Here is a 25,925-nt window from a genome sequence, read left to right as displayed (position 1 = left end):
CCATTCAAATGTTATACCGTTACCGCACTATGCTTGAAGTCTTCTGTAAATGCTATTCGGCTTTATGCCTTCATTCATTAAAAAGTTTTATCACTTTTCAATTTTTTTTCTTGACTACCCCACGTACAGCACATTCATTTTTGTTAATATCCAAACATGTTAATATGTCTATGCATCTCAATGTACAGTTTCTTTAGATTATCAACTTGATTGCAGTAATTTACAGTGTAAATTTACACTTTAACAACCTAAGCAAATCGAATCAAACCAAATTGAATTATATCCAATTTCTACATTTTATACAATGGAGGACCAGAAACCAGTCTGAGTCTGTATGTATGTATGTCTGTCCAGTCAGATTTTGTCACAGCATCACACAAAACTGGCTGAACAGAATTTAATAAAACTTTTACAGTACATGGGTATTAACGTAAACAAACACCTGCACCAATATATATTAATTAGAAAGGCTTAACTTTATATTAATAATACAGGCAGAGAGTTCTGCTGTACAGAAAGACAAACAACATCGACCTGAAATAATATCACTGATTACATTAAAGCTATTAATGTGATTTTTAAAGTTTTAATAAAAAAATAATAAATAGCTATTTAACTGTTTTTACGCACTCAAACTAAACTAATCCAATTTAATTTATCACTTTCTTGTGGTATTTATGTGCAAATTCTATTCTTGTTTTTTTTTCAACAAGCTTAAACCATCAATAACGATGTTTATTCGATATTAAAACAGAAAGAGACTATTATTTTGAAATGTCTCCTTATGTTTCCTCGGAACTTGACATGGCTAAGGTTGCTCACTTCATTGTGCTAATTCCGGCTGATTCATTGTAGAGCTGCTGAAGCTTTAGCACTGACAGTCTGACGCTGTTTAATAGTGCAGGTAATATTATAAAGCATTAATGTCTACAGATTATTTTTTTATTATATTCTAATGTGGTATTTCTTTTTGAACCAGGACATTTGAGTTGTTTTAGTTGTTTTATATCGGGCTTCAGACCATCGTAGCATCATTCTTAGTTATCGTGTTAGCTAGCAACCTTAGCGCTAAGCATTTATATATATATATATATATATATATATATATATATATATATATATTACATTTTATGTTTAGCTTTTAAACGTTTCAGGAATATTTTGTCATGTTGGTATCAAACCAGTGTATAATGTGTGTGTGTGTGTTATGTGGCTAGCATGCTTAGTGTTAGCTCAGCTTGTTAGCTTCTCATATGGTTCTGAAGTTTAAAAATGCTAAGATAATTTCTGCTGAAGTTCACGTTTAAATGTGATTTTTTTTTTATTCTCAAGTAAATAAATAATAATATAAATTAATATAGGGGTGATTAACAAGTCAGCTAGGGATTAGCATGAGTGTGTTTCAGTGACATGACTAGCTAGTTAGCTAACATGACTAATGTGGTTAGACTGAATGTGACGTTAAGACATTTTATCGGAACAATGTTTCTCTCTCTCTTCCTCTCTCTCTCTCGTTCATTTTGAAGATTTATTGTTTATTCTGTTTTTTTAGAGTTAAAATGGACCGGCTACTGAGGCTTGGAGGTGGGATGCCTGGACTAGGACAGGTAATTTATATAAAATATAAATGATAGTGATGAGAATCGCCATTTACCACTACCTGATACGATATTATCACGGTACCCAGGTGCCGATTTGATTTACATTGCGATTCTATAATTATCACGATTTTATAAATATTCTGATCTTGTATTATATTTATACAAGGTGGTATCCTAAAATGTTTGAGAACAGTTTTGTAACACGCACAGAGTCGCACAGCCCTTAAGTCCCATAAGTCAGTGTGCCAAAATACATCGTCCTGTGTACATCAGGAGCTGTGCAACTGGTGCTATTTTGACCATGTGATCATTACCATGACTGGTATTTCATCATGGACAGCAAGTTAAAACAAAGCGCCAACATGGAATTGTGTGTGAAACTTGGAAAATCTGCCACAGAGTTGTTTGACATGATTGTTCAAGTTTATGGCGATGCTGCAGTAAGTCGTTGTGGTGTTAAGTGGCATGCACTCTTTATGAATGAAGGACGATCACTGAAAGACGATGAGAGACCAGGAAGACCTTTAACATGCTCAACCCCCAAAAATGTCAAAAAGATTCTTCAACTTGTGCATAATGATTGTCTGAGACCAATCCACAACATTGCTGCTGTTGTTGGTGTGTCTCATGGAACAGTCCAGGCAGTCCTCATGTGTGATTTGAACAGGTGCCGTGTTGCGAAGTTTATACCCAGACTGCTGACAGAAGGAACATGGCGTCAAAGTCTGCCAAAAATTCCATCAGTGTTCTGTGGATGATCTGTCTTTCATATCGAGGATCATTACCGGTGACAAAACTTGGGTCTATGGGTACAACCCTAAGATGAAGCAACAGTCTTCACAGTGGAAGAGTCCTTTATCTCCAGAGGCAGGTTCGTAGCTTTACCAAGCACATGCTCATCGTCTTTTTCGACATCCACGGAATTGTTCATAAAAAATTCTTGTCCCGGGGCCAGATCAGCCAAAGTGCATTCTACGTCCAGTTTTGAAGGCATCTGAGAGAAGTCGTACTGCAAAAAAGCAGAGCTTGTAAACGGAGCTAATTTCAAAACATTTTATCTCCCTTGTACCTTAGATGTATTCAACACTTGCATCAGTGCAGCATTTTAACAATATAAACTGACAATACAAATAGAGTTGACGATACAAGAGTTTAACATTTAAATTCTAATTAAATGCAACAAAAAAGCTTTTTTTTTAAACTAAGCAGCACATATCTTTGTCATCTGGCATAATTGTTCTACAAAAAAAACTTGTCAAATAATTCACTCCTATCACACTTGATGGGAAAGTGTCAAAAGTTTCAGCGCACCACCTGTAGCGTTAAGAAATGGTGATGTTTTATGCGTCTGAACGCAAATTTGCAGTTTGAAAGAAAAATTTAATCTTATTTCATGTACATGCAAAAATGGAATGGGAGTGGAAAAAAATCTCTTTTTTTTATGCTCTAAGCCACTAAGCATTTTCTTCAGTATTTAGTATATTGTTTTAAAATGCTCCATACAGACTTGTGCAAGACTCTAACAAGCCTGGTTGATTAGTTTCAGTCTTTGTTAAAAACAACTAGTCTGCATTCTTACGGCAGGGAAAAGTGGCTGGCTCTCATGCTCAGAAAAAGCATTGTGCCTTCGACCAACAAATTATTGTATAAAGGGGGTGATAAGACCCTCTTAATGTTCTGGTTTCCTTTACATTATGTAATTCATCCAAAACCCATGCAATTGGCATCAAGACACTTCAGTGCTTAGTTTCATCTTTATTTTAAGAGGACATCTTAAAATAAAAGACCCCAGTCTGTCTTACAATTTAAGTTTTTTTCTTTTTTACACAGTCCTCGTCTCGCACGGGGCAACAATGACCCCGGATGACGCTTTAATTTCTTTCATACAAAACGCTGAGGCGCGATAAGGCAGATTTATTGTATGGTTTGCAGATCACACTACTATGCAAATGAGAATTGTGTCACACAAAGTCATGTTTACTTGCTTGAGAAACATTGTCATAGAGGCTACAGATGCACAAATCACATCAATGCGACCAAGAGGACCAAGTGAGAACTGGTAATCTTCTGAATTCCCAATGCTGCACACTACTGCGCAACCAAACATTCTTACTAGGATCTCTTTATGCATGAATAAAAGGTCCACTTGTGTGGCTCTTTAACTCTTAATTCCCATTTGTAAGCACTTTTCAATTTAAGATCACTTACATTTAAGCCATTTCTTCTGTTTTCTCTGTTTATTTTTGAAATCAGTAAATGCTAGATGAAACTATTTTGTACAGATTGCTCTTTCTGTGATGTTAACAGTGAAATACTCCAGCTACATATTACATAGATACTCTCATCCGCTGCAAAGTAAGCACTAACCAAAAAGGGCTTCAGTTCCGGTTTTTGTAGATGGCATACAGCTCTAATAGGAAAATTAGGAGTTTGTATCAGCTTTGGACATTGTGAAGCTTCTGAATCTCCAGTACAAAAGAATGTGATTTATATATGATTATTATTTATTTAAATTTTTTTACTTTTTCCACAACTCTTTAAATCCTTAACATTATAACATATTATATTGGTCCAAATAAATTAGTTTAATGTTTAATATGCATCTGCCATGAAATAGCCTGAGAAGCTGATAAGGCAATAAATCCTAATACGAAAAAAAACAAAAACAAAAAAAGAATCTGTTACTGGGAGGTTTCTGAATTCCCAGTAGGAAAGATTTTCATGTGTGGCTTTTCATTTTATAATTCTTACTTTTGGAAGTTTTTCAAGTTTTTTGTAGGGATGGAAATAATGAGAGACCAGCCAATACAACAAAATGATGATACCTAGTTATCATAATTTTGTTCGATTTATATTGCAATTCTGTAAATGTCACATTTTTGTAAATATCCTGATATAATAAATTTTTTCACCCTTTTTTATTAAGTTACAATTGTAAACAACAAACTCTGCAAATAATTTTCATTCCACGCAGGATGCTGTGCTGCCTTGAGATATGTGAATATTTTGGAGCACCACCTGTAGGATTATAGAGGAACTGCAATATATTACCCCCTCAAACATAATTCCTTAAACATGCATAAATTCCAAACATGTATAAGTTTAATTTTAAAAACTAAATTTTTAAAAAAAGAATCACAATACAGAACTCGGTCTATCCCAATGTAGATGTTCAAGTCTGTGTTTATTCAAATATTAAATGAAATTGTTAAATGGGTAATAATGATTTGCTTAAATTTACTCACTCATTGTATATACCGCTTTATTCTGTATTCATGGTCGCGGGGGGCCTGGAGCCTATCCCAGGAGACTTAGGGCACAAGGCCTCGCAGGGCAGGGCACATACACTCACTCACACACTACAGGCAATTTGGGAACACCGATTAGCCTAATCTGCGGGTCTTTGGGAGGAAACTGGAGTACCCAGAGGAAACTCATCAAGCATGGGAAGAACATGCAAACTCCATGCACACAGAGACTAGAACCGAGTCTGGCTGGGACTCGAACCCTGGAGGTGCAAGGCAACGGTGCTAACCACTACCCCACGGTACCACCATTTGCCTAAAGTGCTCTTAGTGCTGCGCACAGAGATTAAAATCAAGTCTGAACTTTGTGTGTAAATTAATAATAGTAATGAATACAGATCTGGTCATGTGAATGAGGGGAATGCTGTATAGAAAAAGTAAAATGTATGCATTCCTGACAGTTCACTTTGACGTCACCGTCATTACTGTTTTACATTAGCGTGCTAGAACGCTAAGCGAGTCTACGGCAGAAGTTAAACCATTTTTATAATAATTTTTTTTTTATGTATATCTGCACTTGCTTACGTGTCGTAATTCGGCTAACGGTTATTTCTCTTGTTTGCTTGTTTTGCAAAACTCTTTAATGCTTTTTTTTTTTATTTTTATAAATCAGACAAGTAGCGCGTCATCGTTGAAGTGTCTGATCCATATTAGTCAGTGTGAATTCTGTAATTAAACACCTTATCTGCCACAGTTGCAGTTATGAAGCGCACAATTCCCATATTTGACTCGACGTTAAGACGTGTTATGTGTCTAATTGTGCTCAGGACCCTGAAAAGGTGCTTTTAGTGTTTTGCAAGTGTTAGACCTATATATATATATATATAATGTAATACAGAGTTTGTGAAGAACAAACATTTTGCTGCACTTTGGAAAAGAAAAAGAAAGAAGGGTGTTCGGTATGAGGTACAGATCGGCGCACGGTTTAGCCGCTTCACTTGCTTTTAAGTTGACTCTTAAGCTGTGGCGTGCAGAATAGCGTGCTAAGAGGTACGTTTAGCAATATTTATTTTTCCTTCAAATAGGAGAGAGAGAAATAGTTTTAAATGTATAATCCTATGGAGAAATAGTGTGTATAATTCGGTGCTTTTGCAAGACTATGTTCAACATCACTTTCACTGTTGTCTCATTCCTCCTTGAAATCCCACACCTGATTAACCTTAAACATAATTATAATGCATAAATTCTACATTTTTAAAAAAGTTGCTTGAGTGCTCTCTCTTTCTTTCTCTCTCTCTCTTTCTCGTGTTCCCTTTTTAAGGCCTGTGGTGAGGTTGTGCACGGTGGGGAGGGAGAAATCTCCAAACTCGCTCCAACTCTGCCAATTAACACCTCCAGTAACAGGCTGCCTCCCTCAGATTCACACCGCTCCCAGCCAGCCAGTCATGGAGGGAGGGAGGGAGGAAGGGGGAAGAGGAGGGGAGACTGACAGCTACTTCTCTAACCCCCCCCCTTCCTATTTCTACCCCTTTTCCTCTGTGCACTCTGCTTTCTCTCGACGATAAGTCGGAGCTTAGGAATGATTTTTAGTACTATGTTCCCCCCCCCCTTCCATAAGAATCTATTGGGAATTCAGAAAAGCAAAATTTGGGGTGTTTCTGACACCTTCCCGTTATCTTTAATCTCATTCTCAAAGCGAGCACCAATTGGCTCTTAATTTTTTTCCCCTTTCTTCAAATTCACACATGTCCATATGGCCTTGCGTGTGCATCGTAAGGCGCCAGGCCTGAGCGTGCCTCACAGCCCCTGTAATTGTCTCCTAGCAGGTCCACGCTTAATAATATGCATCACATAATCTTCGGTCTTGACGAGGCATATGTCTCAAGGTTTCCTCTTTTTTTTTTTCTTTTCTCCCCCCCGCCTTCAATCTCACTTTCACTATGCGTGTGCGGTTCAGGCTCCTAAACCCCACCTTTTCAAAATGAATTTTGATTAGCCCCTGCTGACAGACGACACCTCTCCGGGGTGTGAACGTTCACCGCACCTGCTGCGTTCTCTTTTTAAATCTCCCCGCTATTCCTCTGCGGCACACCAAAAAACACTAAACGCCCCCCAACCCGACCGATCTCTCCTCTTCGTTACAAAAAACACAAAACGTTTTTGCACAGCAGAGTTTGGTGTAAGAGAACAGCAAGTAGTGGTCCTAAGGCGAGAGGTGAAAGGCCTCCTCTGGAATGAGAAATGTGCTGGTGATTGTATAACTATTCTAGTCTGGATGTGCCGGTCACACTTGCTTTCGCAAGTCATTAGCAGGTGTTTTAAGGGGCCTTGTTAAACGAAAGGCTAGCGGGCTAATTAATCCTGATTGCATACTGCTCGGGTTGGGGGCACGATTCATTTATTATTTTTTTTTGCAGTGTTAAACATGTTTTCTTGGTGAGAACAGCAGAAATTTCTGGAGGATGTAGTGTTACCTAACCTGGCACACCAAGGCTAAAACCCTAAGATTCATAGAGTAACAAGGGGACTTGTCTTGGCCCTGTTTAGCCACAGTCTTGGCTGGCGGCACAGAGACCGTGCAAGGCGTGGCGCCGAGGCAGGCGTCCAACTCGTGGTGCTTTTTGAAAGGACTATCGAGGATCAGCTATCCATCCGTCCGTTTATCCGCCCGTTCACCCATGCATTTGCCCCGGAGATTCACTGATCGCCTTAATCTCCGTAATCCGCGCAAGTGACCTTTACTGTTGTGTTGTGTTTGATGCAGGGTCCTCCTACAGACGCCCCTGCTGTGGACACAGCCGAACAGGTGTACATCTCCTCTCTAGCCCTGCTCAAGGTAACGAGAAACACACGAGTTTGCGCACAATACAGAACACAATGCACTTTTTTTTTTATTTTGTAATGACCAAAAGCACAAGCTGCATGTAAACTATTTGTGACGTGTGTCGTGGCGCAGATGCTGAAGCACGGTCGCGCCGGTGTCCCGATGGAGGTCATGGGCCTGATGCTGGGCGAGTTCGTGGACGACTACACCGTGCGTGTGATTGATGTGTTCGCCATGCCTCAGTCAGGCACGGTGAGTCTCTCAAAAACATTCACACTCACCCACATACTCACACCATGGCACAACTGCTGGCTCTTAGCTCCATGTGAAGTTTAACGTGTGAAGCATTTGTGTAAACATTGGATATTTGTTGCCGAAGACAGGTTTACACAACGTAGGGTTCCCTAACAATCAAAGTTTCAACCAGAAACATAATTGATTTTTATTCATTTACACGCAGCAGAGTATTTTTTTTTTCTTCTTTTTTTCTTTTTTTTTTGCGGTTTTAATTTTTTTTTCTTTTCTTTTTTTCTTTTTTTTTCCCCCATTTTTGTTCCTTGTGTTCAACTGAAATATATTTTAACTTTTAAGGGAAAGATCCGAAATAGATGACTGTCTACTAAATATCCTATAGAGTTTGGGTGTGTCTTTGTTTTGTATGCTATACTTTTGGAATGAAAAGCTTTTTTGCAACAAATACAAGGTTAATAAAAAAAAATTGTGCATCTAAGCAAATTAAAACATTTTGCCAATTATTTTGATAACGAATATAATAATCCACAGATGGAATGCATTTGTTCACTCGTATTGAGAAAGCACAGAACTAAGTAAGTCAGGAATCCAGTCCCGGGTAGTGTGAATTGAATAGCTTGACATACACAAGAGGCTAATAAAACAGATAATGACTTTGTTCCTTTTTATTTTCAGGGTTTTGGCTCTGATTACTGTTAAATTTGTGTGAAGGAGAAAAAAATGAATAGAATAAACAAGCATAAGGAATTTGGAAACCTCAGCTGAATGAGCAGCAGGTTTGCAGGAACCTATTAATCGTAACAATTGTACAGTGATGGAAACAGGACTGTTTTCTGTGTCAGAAACAAAACTGCTAATCTATGTGTTTGCTTGATTTTTGATGATTCTCTCTCATTTTGATTAAGAAGTGGCAGTTTTGACAGCATGGGAATAAAATTGTGTTCCCATGCAGTATTCACTCACACTCTCGCTCTCTCTCACACACGCATAAGCACACACAAAACACTGGGTGGAAATCAACTCAACCTAGCAATGAGTAAATATTATTCAAAGCCCCGGGTTGGTTATTTAACCCAGCTGGTTGGTTTGTAAAAAATTTAAATCCACATTTATGTCTTGTAAAAAAAAAAACATTTCCCCAAGAACATGTTTTTCTTTCTTTTTTAGCATTGTTATTCTTACCATTAAAGATAATAATTTAAACTGTTAAATATAAATGAATGAATAAAAACACCTTTGTATTTTTTTATAATTTTTTTTTACTAAGAATTTTTTTTTTTTATATAAACAGCATGTTTACACGAGGCGTACGAGTTTAACCGGGATTTGATAGAGGATAACATTTACAGAGGATTTCAAGCACAGTACAGTGATGAGATTATTAACGACAGTAAAACATTTGAATGGTACAAAGAGGAATGCCTGGTCTTTGTAAATTGACCACCACCACTTGCATATTACAAGAATTTGGCTGAGAGTTATTGCCACATACCCAGACTTGAACACCCCTCATTTTAAAGTTCACGATTGTGTAACTGACACAATGAGACATGGAGGCTGAAACAGACCACATTTTCTTTCTTTCATTAATTCATTCATTAATATCCAGAACATTTTAGAGAATAAACCAATGAAATGCCTTCATTAAACATGCCATAAATAATGTTTTGAAAATGCCCATATTCACTCCAACCAGAGCTGTAAGAAACCTGCCTGGAAGAGGACACAAATGTATTTTGCCCTCGCACACACACACACACGCACACACAAAGAGTGAGGAGGATAGTTAGAGAGGCTCCAAGGATCACAGTTGGAGATTCACAGAAGACTGTAGCATTTTCGGGTCACAGAGTCTCCAAAGCTATAATTAGACGCCACCTCTGTGCCAACAAACTATTCAGAAGGTGCCAGAAGAAAATATTTGGTTTAATCTAGCTACAAATGTATGTGTCTAGAATTGGCGAAGCTATACAGTTTGAGCAGAACTCAGGTTCTTTGGTCCTTTAAGCAAAATTGACATTTTCTGCATAATGTACAAATGTGGTTTTCAGAACTTTACCAGTGTTAAACTTTAATTAAAAACATGTAGTGTAGTCTAGAATGAGAAAAGACCTGGTGGATGTGTAGAAATCCTGAATTGAGGAAATTCGGGTGTAGTATACCCGCCATACAGGGGAATACTCCTTCAATAATTTACAATCATAGATATAGAATAAAAATATTGGTCATGGTTATATTATTATTTTATAGCACAACATTAAGCTGGTGCATTTTGTTCAAAGTTGTTTTCTTTCTTTATTTAAATCCTTTTATCTTTCTCAAGGGTTTCTTTACTTCTGGAGCTGATAATGACTAAAGTTGTATTATTTTGACAGGGTGTGAGTGTGGAAGCTGTGGATCCTGTTTTTCAAGCCAAGATGTTGGACATGTTAAAGCAGACTGGAAGGTAAGACTCGACACATAATAATTTTTATTTTTATTTTTTAATGACACGTAAATGCATATTGCCTATATGGCAGTTTGGTGCTATAACCTTTCTTTGTGTGTGTGTGTTGTAGGCCGGAGATGGTGGTTGGCTGGTACCACAGTCACCCCGGTTTCGGCTGCTGGCTGTCTGGCGTAGACATTAACACACAGCAGAGCTTCGAGGCGTTGTCTGAAAGGGCCGTGGCAGTGGTGGTGGACCCCATTCAGAGCGTCAAGGGGAAGGTACTCGCTAATCATCACTAAACATTTATTAACGTACTTCGAGTTAGCCACACCTACTGTAAATCATTTTGGGTTTTTTTTTTTTTTTTTTTTACATTTGTTCATTCTTTCTTTTTTTTTTGACATACATCTTTACCTTTCTAACTTTCATTTGCTCTCACATGTACTAGTACATCCTGACTGTCAGTTGTGTGTGTGTGAGAGATGGAGCAAGAGAGATTTCCTGGCTGCAGGATGCAGTTCTATTAGCACCTTCTTTGAGCTGTATGAGGAAGTGTGAAGTAAATCTCTTCCTCTGTTCGGAGAATGTAGGGGGTCGTTGGGATAAAAAAAAAATGGGGAATGCTGGAAGGTTGGTGAGATTGGATTGGGACAAGAAGAAAGAAGATGCCCACTTTTTGTTTTTTTCCTTCAGGAGATAAGGTATACTTGAACAGAAGGCTAGACTACTAAGCGCACACATTATCCATTTAGAATTTTTTTGTTAAGCTTTTTTTTATTTTATTTTTATTAAACAACCCTGGCGTTTGCATAATAAAGAAATCCAGCCAGTTTTAGGAACAGTGCTTTTGTTTTGTTACTTTAGTTTTACTGAAATCCATATTGAAAGCATATGAGTTTTGTTCTCATTCTAAACTTGTATGTTTAACATGTATGTCTTTACGCCACCTGTGATTGGCTGTGTAGAAAAAACCGTAGCGGTGCTGTGGGAACGAGGTGTGCTAATGGCGTTATTGTAGAACAATACCAAGCATTCGGTCTTCCAGCTGGAGGGCTCGCTGTATACACCACAGAGAATTCAAGCTCTTGTGTAGTCCTCTCGAACAGGAGGCTCAACACAACAGCGTAGCGACAGCATGGCAGTCATGGCAGGCCAACATGCTGGATCCTCCCGCTCTATTTAAAATGATCAGGCTCACGACGAGAGCACAACTCTGCTGGTTTTCGCAGAACTTCGCTAACGAGTCTCTTGGGCCAGGAGGTGCGGCTTTGTGCTCGCGCATCCAGTAACAGACTCTAGCCTTTTTTTTTCTATTTAGTTTTCTGTGCGTCATCTGCTGTACTCCGGCTGGCTGTGAGAGTATGCTAACTCGAGTCGACTCTAAATTCAAAGGTTACTTCTTCAGTTTAATAGTTAAAGCCCTGGGCAAGTTTACCGAATCGATGCCAGCTGTGTGTTTACTAACAAAAACAAAAAAAACATGCTGGCGTTTTGGTGTTTTGGGTGTGGTCTAGAAGGAGGTGGTTATTGTTTGAAATCCTTTAAGTCTCTGCATTCAGAAAATAGCATTTAAAGCAAACAGCAGGGCTCTTTTTTTTTTTTTTTTTTTTTTTTGACCAGAACTGCTTCATTGTCTGTATGTAGTTTTAATTATAAAGACTCTACCAAATCAGATCAGGGCTAATTTGTTCAAAAGTCACTAACCACATGTACATCTTTAAATGGCTTAAAAAAAAAAAAAACAAGCTATGACCATAGTATATCCGTCACTGCTGTGAAGGTGATGTGTTACTATGGAGGTTTAATGGGTCTCAGAAGGTGTTTTCACACTACAGACTCAGGCATGGATACAAGTACACTTGCCCCCAAAAGTCAACTTGAAATTGTCGCTAGTATAGTGTACTACGGCACAGTTTGAATCAAATTTGAAAGCCAACTTCTAAACACAGGAGCAACATGTCCGTCTCCACCCATTTCTTCATGTGCATGTGGCACGCTTCGATCTCATCCTCTGAGCTGCACAGCCATATCTAATAAAGTAGGAAGGTATTCAAGAGCGTCACTTTTCTCTGAAATATCAACAATATTAAGCATAGCTTTAAGGTTGACCTTATCGGCTCGCAAACCAGTTCGGTGCAGAAATCAATGGAGAAATTAATTACCACATAACACCTGAGCCCCAAGATTCTTTAGTTATTAACAGTCCTCTGAAACAGAAAGACAGACTATTCAGTCACACTACTACTATACAGGCAGGTAACAGTAAAATATAAACGGACTTTTAACCACATGACTTGATGAGGACTGTCAGTTCTTTTAAATGATGACTTTTATCCTAGGAACCTTGCCCCCTGATGGGAGTGGTCTCTTTTAGGATAACTCCGCCTCCATGAGAATGGTATGGTTTTCAGTCACCACATCTCTACAGCTAAGGTGGGATTTGGTCTGTTTCATGCCATAAAACAGTGAGAAAGTGTTACTAATACAGGATATTTGACACGCCTGATAAAATGGTGACGCTGCAGACATAGCCAACTTTGTGTTACTAACTACGACACCTACTGTATAAACTTCATGACTTGCAGAAATTTATTCAAGAAATCTACAACCATATGTGGTGGATCCAATGAATTGACCTGTTTAATTTGTATTGGCACTCTTTATTCACAAAATAAAAAAAGTTTTTTTTGTGTTTAAGGTGGATACTTGGATTATTATTATTTTTTTTAAGCATGCTTTGTCAGTGGGAGCCTTTACCATTTAATTTCGTTCTTCACTTAATTAATTTCCCACAAGTTTTTCACATCACTTCGAACAGACCTGTATGCGCGTGCGTGTGTGTTTAGCTGGCACAGTTACAGTTCTGTCTCTCCCACTAAACAGTGTCAGCATGTGTCCAGTTAACCGTGTAAGTGTGTTCCCTGTCCCAGGAGGCAAACCTGAGCAATTGCACCTGTGGGAGAAGAGATTGTGTACACACTCTGGCGCCTTAACTGAGAATATGGAGATCCCGTTGTCGTGTTGGAGATCAGACTACAGTTAGGCCTCTCTCACCAACAGATTGTCGAGATTTTCAACAGATTATAGTTATAGTTGCTTTATTTAATCGGTTATTTTGCTCTGCCAACACATATCCTTCCGTGACTGGCGGAGTTGGTAACCAAAAGCAAGGGTAATTAACAGGGGTGAAAGTGGTTTAAAATTTTTACTGGTACTATGTAGCCAAAAGGTGAGGAGAAAAAAACATGAAGGGGGTGGATAGGCCTGTCACACACAATAGTTTCACTTTATATTTCCACTCATTCCACTTCAGAATATTACCTCAGTTAACTTCCCAGTGTTAAATCCCAATTAGTGTTAAACGGAAAGTTAGTGTGTACACCAACACACCAGTTGTTCCACACACCAAGTAGTGCCCTTGATCAGGGGTTAGAGAGGGATTTTTAGGATTCAAGCTTGTTATAAGCTGGTTAGCTTTGTAACTGTTTTAAGATGACATAGTGTTAGCAGATTTATTTGCCAGTCTGTTTGTGTTATACTAAAACTCGTGTAGCTTTGATGCACTAATAATGACCTGAGAGCGTCGCCTTTGTACATGTAGTGTATAGTAAATAATGTTATGTAATCTGATGATTTTTATCCCCCCCTCCTAGGTGGTAATTGATGCCTTCCGACTGATCAATGCTAACATGATGGTCCTGGGACATGAACCACGGCAGACGACGTCGAACCTGGGACACCTCAACAAGCCTTCGATTCAGGCATGCACACTCATTTTTTGCATAGTATTGATGAGGGCTTATTCAGTTGTATGTGTTTATATATATTTTTTTCTTTAATATAAGTTCAGAAGACGAACTGCTTTCCTAAATTGAAACTTCTTTCAAATGCATTTCAACCACAAGTAGAGCATTTTAAGTCATTTTACGGTATTTTACCTGTAAAAAGTATATAAAAAATAAATTGCAATAAAATTTCAACATGTGATAACTTATACAGTATAATAGCAGAGAAAAGAATAACATACAACTAAGCGATATAAATTTATAATTGCTTAAACTTAATGTGTCTGTATGTGCTATAAGCCCGAAAATCTTGTCATTTTATTTAACCTCAAATTTCTTTCCTGATCGCCAGGACTTGGTCAAAGTCACATCTATTGTTCTTTCTTAAACAGCCACACTACTGACGTTTTCATATTATGCTAGTGTTTTGCAAATTTTTCCTTATGTTTGCTTTTTGGTTTGTTTTCTCAGGCTTTAATTCATGGACTAAACAGACATTACTACTCCATTACCATCAACTACAGGAAGAATGAGCTCGAACAAAAGGTGTTTAAAAATAAAAATAAATAAATAATAAAAAAAAAAAATATATATATATATATATATATATATATATATATATATATATATATATATATATATTTATTTTTATTGAAAATGATCCAATAGTAACAGATTCCCAGGAATGAAAAAGTCTCACAGCTGGGATGATCTGATTTCATGTTTGTGTCATGTGTTTTTTTTTTTTTTTTTTGTTTGTTTTTTTAAAGATGTTGTTGAACCTACATAAGAAGAGCTGGATGGAAGGTCTGACACTGCAGGACTACAGCGATCACTGCAAACTTAATGAGACCATCGTAAAAGAGATGCTCGAGCTGGCCAAGAATTACAACAAGGTAACTGATAAACCCAGGATTTAGAAAAGCCCTTGATTCCAGTTCTAACACCAGCACATTCATTTAAAACTTTTAGTCCCAACAGGAAGCTAAACATCTCACTGCAGCATGTGACTTAGTACTGAACATGTATTCTTCTTATATTAAGACATATAAGAGCCAATCGTGTGATAGCACATTTCACACGAAATAGTTGAACACGCCATCAATCAATAATCATATAATTATTTATAGTTCATGATAACCAGGTGCACAATTGCCACTCAGGTTAAGTTTTATTTAAACTGTTCTAGAGGCACCATCTAGTTTAAGATTGAAGTCCCATTTTATTATTTTTAGAATTTTATTAGTCACATACATGGTTGTACAAGTACAACAGAAGTGAAATGCAATTGTGCCAAACTCCAGACTAATAAAAAACACTAATAAAATGAATATACAAAATAAGAATAAGATGAGTATGAAATAAATTATATACAATATAATATAAATATCAATTATACAGAATGTGTGATGTGTGCAATATATGTGATAAAGTGACTAGTGTCCATGTACATGTGTTTCGCATATGTTTCCCATATTGTTTCCCATGTACTGATTTATTTGTGATGGCCTGCCATAGTATCAACACTGACCTCCACTTATTAACCTAGTATTTTTTAAAATGAACAAAATTTTATTACACAGCATTAACTCCCCCCCCCCCCCCCCCCCCCCCCCCCCCCGTCCTTCTCACACGGGTCTATGAATAGCCCCGCCCCTCTGCGCGCACACAAAAGAGCACCTAAAGAGTCAGATGTGCTGATATACAGTACAGCAGTACAACCTCTAGTGTGATATTGCTTTTGTTTAGACATTTGAACAATTGTTTCCCAGACATTTATTTTTTTCTATTTATTGTCAACAGATTATCAGTAGTTTCTTTATTTAACCGGTTATTTTGCTCTGCCAACACGTATCCTTCTGTGACTGGCGGAGTTTGTAACCGTAAGCAAGTGTAATTAACAGGGGAGAAACAGGGGAGGTGGAGGTGGTTTTAAATTTTTACTGGTACTATGTAGCCAAAGGGTGAGGAGAAAAAAACATGGAGGTGGTGGACAGTCTTGTCACACTTAATATTTCACTTTATATTTCCACTAATTCCACTTCAGAATATCAGCTCAGTTAACTTTCCAGTGTTAAATCCTAATTAGCCTTAAACAGAAAGTTAATGTGTACAATCATTTGTTCCACACACCAAGTAGTGCCCTTGATCAGGGGTTAGAGAGGGATTTTTAGGATTCAAGCTTGTTAGAAGCTGGATAGCTTTGTAGCTCACCTTGCATCATGTGAATAAAACAACACGGAGGCAATTTGGAACAACTTGGAAGCAAATATTAAGAAGACATAAGTGTTGTTTTAAGATGACATGGTGTTAGCAGATGTGTTAGTCTTGCTAAAAGTGCTTCTGTGACTCGTTTTAAATGTAGGTTTTGACAGGCAGTTGCTCCTTCCCTTTTTCTAGTACTGTGGAGTGTACAGACCTACTTTCACTCGTGCTGCAACCGACGGTGTAATTAATGATTGTTATGACAATCTTACTTACTTAGTTACTGTAATGTGGAGTAATTTTAGTTGGATGTCTCGGCGCTGTTACAGTCTATCATCACTTGTGGAATGCCTTTCGTCCCATAAGATTAAATATTCGGAACTGACTTGTGTATAATTTTATGTACAGGTTTGTTTTGTGTGCTTTAATTATGGACCGTGAGAAAATAAAGACAGCATCAGATTGAAGCCATGTTGTTCAAGGCTATTTAAAAACCTATATTTGAGCACAAGCAAGAATGCAGTTACACTGCGTGTTATTACAGGTATGAGCCTGTAAGGTCTCTAGTAGTTAAACAGATGTGCTGATATTTAATATGATAACATAATGACGGGTGTGATATTGGATTTATACTACAGTCTTATATGTAAGAAATTTGACACGTCAAGTGACATTTCTGGCACTGTATGGACAAATATTGTTTGTTTTTTGTTTCAAAATAGATGCAGAAGAAAGCACAATTTATGTAGGAAACCAGATAGTTGTTTTTTTTTTAAGTAGCAAACATAGATCTGTATTAAATGTAAATTTAAAGGTGTTGCTGGTTAAATGCCAGTGTTCCTGTTTATTTTTATCTCATGAGCTTTAATATTTTTAGTCAAAAATGTTTTTTTTTTTTTTTGTCTTTTACCATGTTTGATAATGTCAGTAACACTACTGTAGTAACGACTACTATGTTTCAAACTAGTAAGTGGAATTTTTAGGTGGTACGATCAAACAAGCAAAGTAATACAACCAGTAAAACATCCCAGTGCAATTATAGTAAATACAAACACCTCTTGGAACGGTGCTCAGATTTGTGCCCTGGAACTGACTGGCTGTATAACAGTTCATGTTTTGGTTACTTTCATAGTTCAGCACAGTTGACATTGCTGTTTATCATTCTTTAGGCTGTCGAAGAGGAAGACAAGATGACTCCTGAGCAGCTGGCCATCAAGAATGTTGGCAAACAGGTTATAAACACTTTTCAGTTGGTCTTTTTTCCCCTGATCTCTTAAATTCGCTGTGTATTACTGTAATTTCACATGTGCTTGCACTGATGACAGTTTTGAGTTACTTCCAAGATGATGCTCCATCAATTAAATTATGTTCCTAAAGAAATATTCTGTCTAAATTTATATATCTGATATCCCTTGCTTTGTTGCTTTTTCCATAGGATCCCAAACGACATTTGGAAGAACATGTGGATGTATTGATGACCTCCAATATCGTGCAGTGCCTTGCTGCCATGCTAGATACCGTCGTGTTCCAGTAAAACTCATATTGTGCATAAACGTTAATATTCATTGTCTGTTGTCTTTTTAAAAAATAAACCTATACAAAATCCAGTGTTTCAAATTGTGTGTTTCCAATCTATAAGGTTGCCAAATCAATCATTTCATTTTTGCTCACAGCATCAAAAACCACACTCATAATTTCAGAATGAAGTAAGCATGCTGTAACTTGCTGTAGGATCTATAGCTCCATCTTTAGTAACATTTTCATTAGTCCATACGAGTCAAGGTTAAACCAGAATGAACCACATGTTGGAGCTCAGTGTGATGCAGGAAAGCGAATGATATTAATTTATTTTAAAATCCTCATTTTAGGAGGATCTGTTTGTGTTATATTAAAATTGCTGTAAGAAATATTTCCTAAACCAGGCATAAATCCCCCACATTAAAATCTATGATATTGATATGCTCTATATATTCATTCATACACTGAATTTCTAGAAATGACGAAACAAACATTTAACGCAATTTAGCCATGTGATCCTTTGTCACAAGAATAATCCAGTGTTTAAATATTATTAATCAAAACGATGCCTGATTTGAGGCTTTATTTCACGTGCCATTTAGATGATTTCGGGTCTGCTGCGGTTTGTGTTTTCTTGCACTTTTTATAACCTGTAAAAGTTCTGCGTCTAATTATATATGCAAGGATTTCAAAGTAAGAAAATAAATAAACAAATCTCAGCGCCATGCTTTTGCACACTTCCCCAATTAGGGCACGGGATCGACGTCAATTTGCTATAATAAGTCGAGCCTTGCGCGGTGCAGCCGTCTCAGTGCACGGCGCGCGCACTGCCGCTTCATTAACGCGCACGGGGGTTTAAAAAAACGCAAAAACAACAACTTTGGCTCGCTTCGAAGCAGCCGAGTGTTTATCAGCGTGATGCACCTGCAGCACTGCACTTCACCATCGGCCAGAAATGCGGCCAGCGACTTTCCTGACGACTTGCTCGCCGAGCACCACCCCGCTCCGTCCTCCGGCGCCGCCCCAGGGAACCACCCGGCTCTAACAAAACTCCCCGCCGAGCTGACCGGCGACGAAGACGCGAGGACTGAGCTCGCGCCGGCGCGCGACGGCACCGCCACCACCGCGTCCGACGCGCCACGCGCTTTGGATGGGAGCCACGCGGAGAAGCGACACGTGCCCGAGGCGAGCCGAGCGCGCACCACCATCTCTTCGTCTCCGTCCTCCGCGACCATGTTCTCATACGCGGCGCAGCACGGACATACGCTGCCGCCGTTCTCCATCACCAACCCGGGTCACTTCGTGGCGCATCACGCCGTCATTCCGAACGGGCCGTACGACGGAGTGCTGTCCGGTGCGCCAAGACAGAACTACACGAGCGCAGCGTATCCGTACGCGCAGGCTTACAGTCAGGCGTACCAGAGCGGCGCCCTGTACCCGCTCTCCCCGGCGCACCCGGGACTCATGGCCGCCAAAGCGCAAGTGTACCTGTGCAACCGTGCGCTCTGGCTCAAATTCCACCGACATCAGACCGAAATGATCATCACCAAACAAGGGCGGTAAGGCCGGCACCTGTTCATTTATTATTATTATTATTATTATTATTATTGTTTGTGTTCATTTTAACCTAACAATTGCTCTGTATTTTCCTGCAGTCGCATGTTTCCCTTCCTAAGCTTCAACATCTCTGGACTTGACCCGACAGCTCATTACAACATTTTTGTCGACATTATTCTGGCTGACCCGAACCACTGGCGTTTCCAGGGAGGAAAGTGGGTTCCGTGCGGAAAAGCGGACACGAACGTAACAGGTATTGTTTTGTTTAAAAAGCGCATTTAATTTGATTGCTAATGCAATAATTATATCACATGCGAATAAAGTAGATTCTTCCTTATTGCAAACCTATTTATTTTCCTTATCCAGTTAATTTTCGGCACACATTTGTTTTCTGTTTATTGTGTATCATGATAATGTTTTTAATATATATATATATAATTGTAGGAAACAGAGTGTACATGCATCCAGACTCTCCAAACACAGGCGCGCACTGGATGCGTCAGGAGATTTCATTTGGGAAACTCAAGTTAACCAACAACAAAGGAGCTTCAAACAACACTGGACAGGTGAAATAATAACAGTTTAATAAAAAAAAAAACATGATTTCATTTTCCATTTGTATTTCTACATCTACTATACTGTTTGCTTAAGCCTGGGAGCTTTCTGATGCTTTTTTTTTGGCACACGTGTAATGCGTAATTGGCGCTTAGTTTGTGCTTTCCAGCCTCGCTGTCAACCTTTGGCACCTTTTCAAGTGGCTGAGGAAAACGCATGATGGATTTATTACCACTTCTGTTCCTCCTTTTTTTTGTTCAAGATGGTCGTCCTCCAGTCTCTGCATAAGTACCAGCCCCGAGTGCACTTGGTCGAGGTGAATGAAGACGGGACAGAGGACTCGAGCCGGCCGGACCGCGTTCACACCTTCACGTTCTCGGAGACGCAGTTCATAGCAGTCACTGCGTACCAGAACACTGATGTAAGGACAGCAATCCACACGGCCGTTTATTATTATTATTATTATTATTATTATTATTATTAGAAAAGCTGTTAAGTGTGGCAGTGTGCGTTTAGCCTCAACTCTGACTTGTTCATTAAACCTTCGCTTGAATAAAGTTATTGATATGTTTGTTTTGTTTCTTTATTTCTTTATTAGATCACCCAGCTGAAAATTGACCATAATCCGTTCGCTAAAGGATTCCGGGATAATTATGACACGTGAGTTTATTATCTTTATTATATCTCTATACTGTAATATGTATCTCAGCGTGACTACTTTTGCTTTTCACATATTGCATTGCTACACCCTGCATCATGCAGAATTCCTGTATATATCAATTTGAATAGACACATTTCCAGAATCACCAAAATTTTGCCTTTAAATGTTCACAATGGATCGATGTCACTGCCATACGGATACGTTGGAATAAAAGTTTTTAGATACATTTTGTACAAAGAATTTCACTGATTTCAAACAAATGCGACAATCCAAGTATGGGGTTTGTTGTAAATTTTACTTCAACACGAAGGCTTTTATTTTTGCTATTTCTGAACAAATGTGTTTTTAATGTTTATAGCCTAAATTAGGATATCATTTTACACAACCAGGAAATGGGCTTTATACTTAAAAAAAAATATATATATATAAAATAGACAAATTATTTTTATTTTATTTTTTTTTTTTTTTGGGGGGGGGGGTTATTTTTTTGTGGATTTCTTTCGTACAGGCAGTTTTATTGACAGTTGAAAAATATTTTTATTCAACGATTAATAATAATAATAATAATAATAATAATAAAAATAAAAATAATAATTATATATAATATTATTAGTCTGATTTAGTCATGAATATTTAATTTTAGCTTTTCTGTCTGTCTGCACATATATTTAAAATTTATTTCAGGGATTTTCAGGAAACTAAGTCACAGTGATGCTCATAACAAAAACATTAAATGCATAACACTATAAAAGCTTGATGTGAGACTGACATTTTCTCAAACCCATGATGTGTGCAGGATTTACACGGCGTGTGACAGTGAGCGCCTGAGTCCGTCCTCTGCTGCGGAGTCCCAGCGCGCACAGCTGATGTCGGCCCGGTACGCCGCGGCTCCCTCCCTCCTTCACGACCAGTTCGTCGGCCATTACTCGGGTCCAGGAGGGAGCGCGGAGCGCGCGCTGCCGTTCCCCAACAGCCTGGCAAGCTCGGAGCAGGCCGAGGACAGATGGTTTAATAACAGATTAGATTTTCCCGCCTCGACTTACGACGCAGCTGATCTGACTGGCAGTTTGCCCGCCTTGCTGCCCTATCCCGCCACTGCAGGGGTCAAAAGTCAGACGCTTTCCGCTAGCCCGACTTCTGGCCGCGCGCTTGGTGCGTACTGCGCCACGCAGGCCGGCTGGGAGTCGCGCGCCGCCGCGCTGCCGAGTTGGATCACGGAGAGCAGCTTGGAGCGCGCGTACCTGTCCGGAGAGCACGGGAACGCGGAGAAGGACAGCACTGCGCCCGAGGTGTCCGAGGCGAGCAAAGACAAGGACGGAGTGGATTCGGGCTGGACAGAAACTCCGTCTTCGGTAAAATCCGTCGATTCGGGCGACTCGGGGATTTTTGAGCAGGCCAAGAGGAAGAGGATGTCTTCTCCGGTCTCAGAGGAACACTCACCTCTAAAAACAGACCTCCTTATTAATAATAACGCCCACGACGCAGCCCGGAATATGAACTACTTCACTTTTTATTCTCAGAGTTAAACAAAGACCATGTGGGATGGATCTTATTTATTTATTTATGAGGGTGGGTGTCAGAGAACATGGACCTCTTGGATCAAGCACATTAGGCCATATTTGATTTCGAACCCCTTAATGACAATAGCTATTGCTTTTACAGTTTATCAAATTATTAACAACACACACCTCATGAACTGTTTATTTCCATTTAATTAATTTGGCCTAATTCATTTATTAAGGGCACAGTGGCTTAATATTTAGTACTGTTTCCCGCCTCGGGTCTGTGTGCAAGGAGTTTGCATGTTCTCCCCATGCCGGCAGTTTCCTCCGGTTTCCTTCCACATCCCAAAGTTTTGCAGAATTGGCATTTCAAAATTGCCCACAGTGAGTGTGTATATGTAAGTGTCCCCTGCGATGGACTGGCACCCCCTCCAGGCTGTGCCCTGCATCATGCCCTAAGCCTCTTGGGATCCCCCACGACCCTTTACACAGGATAAAGCAGTATAGATGATGACTAAGTGAGAGTACATTTACCGGGAGCACAGTGACTAAGAGGTTAGCACCAGGGTTGGGGCTTCAAATCTCACCCTAGGTCTGTGTGTGTGGAGATTGCATGTTCTTCCTATACTTTGTGGGGTTCCTACCAAAGTCCAAACACATTTCCTAATTACCTGTAGTGTGTGAGTGGGTGTGGGTCGGTGTCCATCCAGGGTTTCCTCCACTTTGTGCCCAGAGCTCACTGTAACCCTACAAATGATAAGTAAATGAATACCCTAATTAATTTGTGTGGGATGAGAGGAAGGTTTCAGATCTTTATTTTAAAAGGACAAACACATTACACGATTTGGTTTAAAAAAAAAATAAAATAAATGCTAATACTGTTGTAGCCATAGTTGAAGAGCCATTAATGTCAAATAATAATATCAATAATAAAAAAGATCGGTGTAAATGAATTGAATGTAATCAGTGTCTAGAGTGTAGACAGAGTAGCTTCATGGTAATTAACCTCAACTTCCCTTGCAAAAAAAACAACTATATATATATATATATAAATATGTAGCCTATACTTTATCCTTCTAAATGGGCTATTAAGTCATATTGATTGTAGTTAATGGACGTAATCAAATTCAGCATATCCAGTCAACATATCCAGTCAGTTGTGGATGCCAAGTATTGTAACTGTTTATCTTTCACCACAAATTGTGCAGGATGCAATTTCTCTCTCTATCAGACTAAGTAGCCTAATGTGTAGTAGGTTATATGCAGTCCCCCCTTCAATGGAGTAGAAAAAAAACTTAACCGATGAGTATTAAAGTGGGTCATTATGGAATTGTGAAAAATTTGAGTGTGCTTTAAACGTGAATTAAAAACAGAATGTCTTGTCGAGTTTTTTCATTTTTAAGTCTTCATTTAAGTGCACGTTGATGATAAATTAGGCGAGCTCGACTGCCATCTAGCGGCACGTTCGTGCACTGCTACTCTGAGCCGCAAACCTTTTACTTGGTTGAAAGAACTAAACTATAATTTTGTCTAACTGCACTGTTGCATAATCAGAGTGCAGGGGTTAAATCAGTGAATTGTTCACAATATGAAATTTTTACAGGAATTTAGCAGCATATGCAACATGTTTTCCTACATTCGATTTCTAAACAATTGCCTTTTACAGTTTTTAAGTGTTTGAATTCATTCATTTACCTTATCTTTGGGGCACATAAGCTACAGTAACCTACAAAAAGGCCCGAAGAATGAATACACACTTTAACAGTTGTTATCCATGCCCTTAAATTAAATTATGGCAGCAATGTGTAATATCATGTTTCCTCTAAAGATGTCAGTGGTCACACCTTTGTTAATGATATCAGGTGTCCGTAAGAAAAGAGGTATATATTATAGGCCTACATGGTGAAGCTTGTACTATATATATATATATATATATATATATATATATATATATATATATATATATATATTTATATTTGGGCCCCTCTGTATATTTCCAAAATTATATGTGCACCCGACTGTGACACTTGTGCTTTTTGAGCATCTTGTTCAAATAGCGTTGCATTAATATGGAGTCCCATCTTCATTTTGTCTGCCATAACACTCTTCTGCAAAGGCTTTCCACTAGATTTGTTGATTTGATTAATTTCTCTTCATTCAGCCACAAGAGCTTTCTTAAGGCCAGGCATTGATATTAGATGCAAAGTTTTGGAATATTTTATTAATCCAATTGATATTCATTCGTGTTGAAGTCCCGGACACTTGAATTCTTCCACTGCAGTCTTTGGCAAAGCGATGTCATCATGGGGCTTGCTTGGGCAGCTAAACAATTTTTGGTTATCTTATATCCTATAGGCTTAATGATCACTGTTATCTTGCACTTGAAGAGTCGGGGTTTGATTCCCACCTCAGAGTCTATGTGCATGTAGTTTGCATGTTTTTCCCATGCATGCTGGGTTTCTTCCAGGGACTCTGGTTTCCTTACACAGTCCAAAGACATTGCAGATTAGGTGTTCCAAAATTGCCTGTAAGTGTGTAAAGGCCAATGGTAATTATCATTGTTTATTCCCATTTTACACAGGTAATCAACACTGGCCTCCACAGTCCCTCGTTAGACTACAGCGGTTCCTATATTATTATTATTGCATGCTTTTAACATTGTTGAAACAATTTTGGAGTCATAGTCAGGACAATGTTTGGTTAGGGACTAGAAAGGCCCTAGCACATAAAATATTTCAGAATTACAGTAACTAAATCAGCCACAAGATAGCGCCAGTGCAACTACATTTGTGGATTTCTGATTGACTATGTTGTACGGTCCCTGTATCCCCAAACCTCTAAGACGTCATCCATAAGCAAAATGTACTGTAATATTAGACATGGGATTATATATCCTGCTTCTAATATGATTTGAGATATTTCTTTATTGCCACTGTAGATTTTTCTTTATTTTACTTTATGTTTATTATTATTATTATTTTAAATAATTGGTATGATAATCTGTTGCGTTATGTTGTACGCCGTCTCCATCGCAACGCCTATAGAAATCGCAGTTTCCGGATAAACAAATTTCTCGCTAATTGGGTCTCGTGCGTGTTAAACGTGTCGCGCGGTTCGCTATAAATACTCACGTGCCAAAGCGAGCTGCGTCATCGCACGAGCGCAAATTGCACGAGAACGGGTGCGCGAGCAGAGAAAAGACGCGCGCGCTCTCTCTCTCTCTCTCTTGGGAAAAAAAAATCATCAGTGAGTGTGGACGTCTAGGAAATGGTTTGCAGCTGTTTTAAGCTCTATCAGTGTGTGCATCTTTTTTTGTTCCTAGGTATATATTAAAACACACTCGGTCCACATTCAGCTGTGGCTCAGAGTGGGGGGGCAGAGAATGGACGTAAAAGACCAAGGAGCGCAAATGGAGCCTCTTCTTCCGCCGGTAAGAAGACACGTTCATCCTTCCAGTGCGTCTCATTTGCTCTTTTCTTTTTTTTCCCCCATACGGCCTAGCAAGGCTGCATTGCATGCAAATTATTTCTAATAATAAATAATTCTAACACTGTTGCTTCCTTAAGGATTGCATACACTTAACCAGGTAATGCATATAGCTTCAGCAAAGCTTCGAACAAAGAATGTGAGACGTCTGTGTGTCCATTTTAGTCCTGCGCTACTGACTGGCTGACACATCAGCCTGGCATCATTTTTTCCCCCAATGCCATTGTCTTCTGCCAAAATGAATGCTCATGACTAGTAAGAGTCTGGACTGAATGGCTGTTTTCCCCTGAATTTCCTCTACTA

The 25,925-nt window shown here is 38.8% G+C and overlaps 3 protein-coding genes across 5 annotated transcripts in view; all 3 read left to right on the top strand.

Moving 5' to 3' along the window:
• Positions 1-807: 807 nt before the first annotated feature.
• psmd14 (proteasome 26S subunit, non-ATPase 14) lies at positions 808-17,950 on the top strand. The gene is made up of 11 exons (XM_053513434.1): positions 808-904; positions 1,553-1,607; positions 7,611-7,682; positions 7,803-7,922; positions 10,298-10,368; positions 10,481-10,631; positions 14,007-14,114; positions 14,610-14,684; positions 14,909-15,034; positions 17,513-17,575; positions 17,779-17,950. Exons 2-11 carry the CDS (start codon positions 1,560-1,562, stop codon positions 17,875-17,877), a joined length of 933 nt encoding a protein of 310 aa, XP_053369409.1. The 5' UTR covers positions 808-904; positions 1,553-1,559; the 3' UTR covers positions 17,878-17,950.
• An 829-nt stretch (positions 17,951-18,779) lies between these two features.
• Positions 18,780-22,193, top strand: tbr1a (T-box brain transcription factor 1a). The gene is made up of 6 exons (XM_053513433.1): positions 18,780-19,420; positions 19,517-19,671; positions 19,863-19,984; positions 20,236-20,394; positions 20,572-20,633; positions 21,431-22,193. Exons 1-6 carry the CDS (start codon positions 18,780-18,782, stop codon positions 22,158-22,160), a joined length of 1,869 nt encoding a protein of 622 aa, XP_053369408.1. The 3' UTR covers positions 22,161-22,193.
• A 3,195-nt stretch (positions 22,194-25,388) lies between these two features.
• The window catches only part of slc4a10a (solute carrier family 4 member 10a), a 39,221-nt gene continuing 38,684 nt past the window's right edge, over positions 25,389-25,925 (top strand). For all 3 annotated transcript variants that reach the window (XM_053513429.1, XM_053513432.1, XM_053513428.1), the window contains exon 1: positions 25,389-25,566. In XM_053513429.1, coding sequence (XP_053369404.1) covers positions 25,519-25,566 — 48 coding nt within the window. In that variant the 5' untranslated portion in view covers positions 25,389-25,518. The remainder of the gene's footprint in view (positions 25,567-25,925) is intronic.

This window comes from Clarias gariepinus, chromosome 15, assembly GCF_024256425.1.
Source record: "Clarias gariepinus isolate MV-2021 ecotype Netherlands chromosome 15, CGAR_prim_01v2, whole genome shotgun sequence".
In the NCBI taxonomy this organism is placed as follows: Eukaryota; Metazoa; Chordata; class Actinopteri; order Siluriformes; family Clariidae; genus Clarias; species Clarias gariepinus.
The sequence above is the reverse complement of the archived record's forward strand: the minus strand, read 5'-3'. Positions and strand labels throughout refer to the sequence as shown.

Bases quoted from the DNA above. Each gene is read 5' to 3' on its own strand.
- psmd14 (XM_053513434.1), top strand. From the start codon at position 1,560: ATGGACCGGCTACTGAGGCTTGGAGGTGGGATGCCTGGACTAGGACAG. The intron at 10,632-14,006 runs GTACTCGCTAAT...CCCCCCTCCTAG, and splicing joins TTCAGAGCGTCAAGGGGAAG to GTGGTAATTGATGCCTTCCG. The intron at 15,035-17,512 runs GTAACTGATAAA...ATCATTCTTTAG, and splicing joins TGGCCAAGAATTACAACAAG to GCTGTCGAAGAGGAAGACAA.
- tbr1a (XM_053513433.1), top strand. From the start codon at position 18,780: ATGCACCTGCAGCACTGCACTTCACCATCGGCCAGAAATGCGGCCAGC. The intron at 19,421-19,516 runs GTAAGGCCGGCA...ATTTTCCTGCAG, and splicing joins ATCATCACCAAACAAGGGCG to TCGCATGTTTCCCTTCCTAA. The intron at 20,634-21,430 runs GTGAGTTTATTA...TGATGTGTGCAG, and splicing joins TTCCGGGATAATTATGACAC to GATTTACACGGCGTGTGACA.